We start from the raw sequence: 2,228 nt of genomic DNA, 5'->3' as shown, positions 1-2,228 counted from the left end.
ACTCAAAAAGCTTAAGAATATCCATTGCAAAGTTATTTTTACGAACTGTAGTTGCAAAGTTGGCAGCGGCAATGGAGATGCAAGCACGAGCAAGTCGTCCACCTCTTTCGATTGTTACAAACCTTTCGCAGCAGCAGGTTAAGACCAAGCAGATAAATATTGCTGTCCATCCTGTCGATAAGAACCTCTTGAAACCCCGTGCACATACATCAGCTTCGAGCACACCTCCCCCGGTACCGCAAAACGCCACTAAACAGAGGACGTTTACTCCGAGTTCCACATCAAATGCGGCATCTCGATCCCGTGCGTACAAATATTGCTCCGACCCTGATTGTATTTCCTCAATGGGATCCGATACATCTCTGAAGGCAACAGAGTCAAGTACTATACGGCCAGCATCACTCTCATCAAGCCCGCACGTATCGCCGATGAATTCGGACACTTACTTTAAGCTTCTCAAAAAGTCACAAGTCGTCGAACACTTGGTGCAGTTGAGCTCTCATGTTGGCCAGAGTGAGCAACAAGTGCGGCGTCTTCAAAGTGAACAAGCAAGAGCTCAATGTGTACAGGGTCGAGTGTTCTCGGAACTCGAGAGATATCGTCGTCAGGTGGTCGACGTGCAGAACCAATTCTTAGGACTAATCGAAGCTCTTACAGCACTGTGTATGCGAGAGGAAGAGCTGCACGGAGTCACCACCGAGACATCTGATGACCTTAAGCATCGTGATGCTGTCAGCGCAGAAGACCAGACATTACTGGACTTGCAGTGTGCTTCATCACCAGCCCCAGAGTCGACCTCTCCATCCTCAAGTTCCACGCTGGAGACACAAGCTCTGGCCACGGTAGGTCGTCAAAGAGTGCAGCAACTTGAAGCTATTTGTGCACGGTACGAGAGACAACTGGTTGGCTCGGAGGCTGCACTCTCGCAAGCAATCTACTCGGATGCAGCACGAGAAAGCGCAGTCAAGAACGCACAATTGGAGGCGAAGAACCAACAACACGAAGCTGACAATCAGGCACTCCAAGCTCAGCTTGAGCTCGCACGCGGTCAGGTTGCACATTTGCAAGAACATCTCACACAGGTTCATGAACGTCAGACAGCACTCGAACACGTAAGTGCCTCCACTACTACTTTATACTACGTAGCATTAGTTTTGATCGTGAGAACTTGGCAACAGGTGAAGCAGCAACTTGAACAAGAATTTGCACGGCATACAGCAGCAACTCAAAGGGTGCGCTTATTCATCAAAACTCCGCACCTCAAGGCTACACTTATCGCTCTTGACCTCACAGTTTGCTGCGGATCTACAGACAGAACTACGCCGTCGCTACGGGTAAGTTCTTAAAGTTTACGATAACTACTATAGCTGACTGTCATGCACTTGCAGTGTTGTGCCGTCAGTTCTGGACATGAAATGGCAGCACTACTTACCGCGATTGAGCCGGCCATTCTAAGAGACATTCATTCACTCAAAGACCCGCGCATGCAAAGGCACAATGCAATGTTAACTCACTTTCCACCCATATCCTTATCCTTCAGAAAACCCGGTGGCAAGATACCACCAAAAGCTGGCCTCTACCAGACGATGAATGCTTTAAAAAATGCTGCGCTGTGATTCTTGCTCGCCATCTCCATTTGTTTATCTCTGTATCATGCTGATGTCTTCAGTCTTCCCTGTAAGATCCTTCTTCTCCTTCCTCTCCGTCTGGTCTTTCACCCTCTTCACACCGTTGTCAACAACTTGCACGGTCCTTCAAAAGAGCCTGAAAGTGCCGGCATCCCTCTACTTCTTGAGGCCCTTAAGCATCTTTTGCCGGCGGCCGGTCGAGAGCTTGTTCTGCACGAGGAAGGGCGCCTGGATGCTGCTGAACTTGTTCTCGTTGCCCGGAGTCACCCCCGCGCCCAGACCACGATCGCTACCCATGGAATTGACACTCCTACTAAGATTATTACTATTGTGCCCACTGGGGAGCGACGAGCTCGCGTTATAGGACTGCGACATCGGTTGTTGGACAGGTACCGGCGGAGGAGGAGCTCGATTCTGCCGCCATGTGTACGATTCCTGCGTCTTTACCACCTTTCGCTGCTGCGGTTGCTGGTGCTGCTGGTGCTGAGGCGGCGACGGTGCCGGCGACGGTGCCCGCTGCTGATATTGCACTGGTGCCGGTGCCGGCGGAGGAGGTGCCGGCGCACGAGACTGAGGAGCTCCCACCCCACGTTTCGCACC

General features: G+C 51.3%; 2 protein-coding genes across 2 annotated transcripts; both read left to right on the top strand.

Annotated features, from left to right (window-relative positions):
* Nucleotides 1-428: 428 nt before the first annotated feature.
* Nucleotides 429-1,455, top strand: PITG_02601 (uncharacterized protein; the record flags this gene model as incomplete). Its single annotated transcript, XM_002907471.1, has 6 exons — nucleotides 429-689; nucleotides 750-766; nucleotides 812-1,112; nucleotides 1,179-1,232; nucleotides 1,294-1,334; nucleotides 1,389-1,455. 6 exons carry the CDS (start codon nucleotides 429-431, stop codon nucleotides 1,453-1,455), a joined length of 741 nt encoding a protein of 246 aa, XP_002907517.1.
* Nucleotides 1,456-1,602: 147 nt separating this feature from the next.
* Nucleotides 1,603-2,151, top strand: PITG_02600 (uncharacterized protein; the record flags this gene model as incomplete). The annotated part of the gene is made up of 5 exons (XM_002907470.1): nucleotides 1,603-1,638; nucleotides 1,683-1,709; nucleotides 1,762-1,958; nucleotides 2,018-2,067; nucleotides 2,117-2,151. 5 exons carry the CDS (start codon nucleotides 1,603-1,605, stop codon nucleotides 2,149-2,151), a joined length of 345 nt encoding a protein of 114 aa, XP_002907516.1.
* Nucleotides 2,152-2,228: the final 77 nt, after the last annotated feature.

This window comes from Phytophthora infestans, genomic scaffold (assembly GCF_000142945.1).
Source record: "Phytophthora infestans T30-4 supercont1.3 genomic scaffold, whole genome shotgun sequence".
NCBI lineage: Eukaryota > Oomycota > Peronosporomycetes > Peronosporales > Peronosporaceae > Phytophthora > Phytophthora infestans.
Note: the sequence above shows the minus strand (reverse complement) of the source record. Positions and strands in the feature narration are given on the sequence as shown.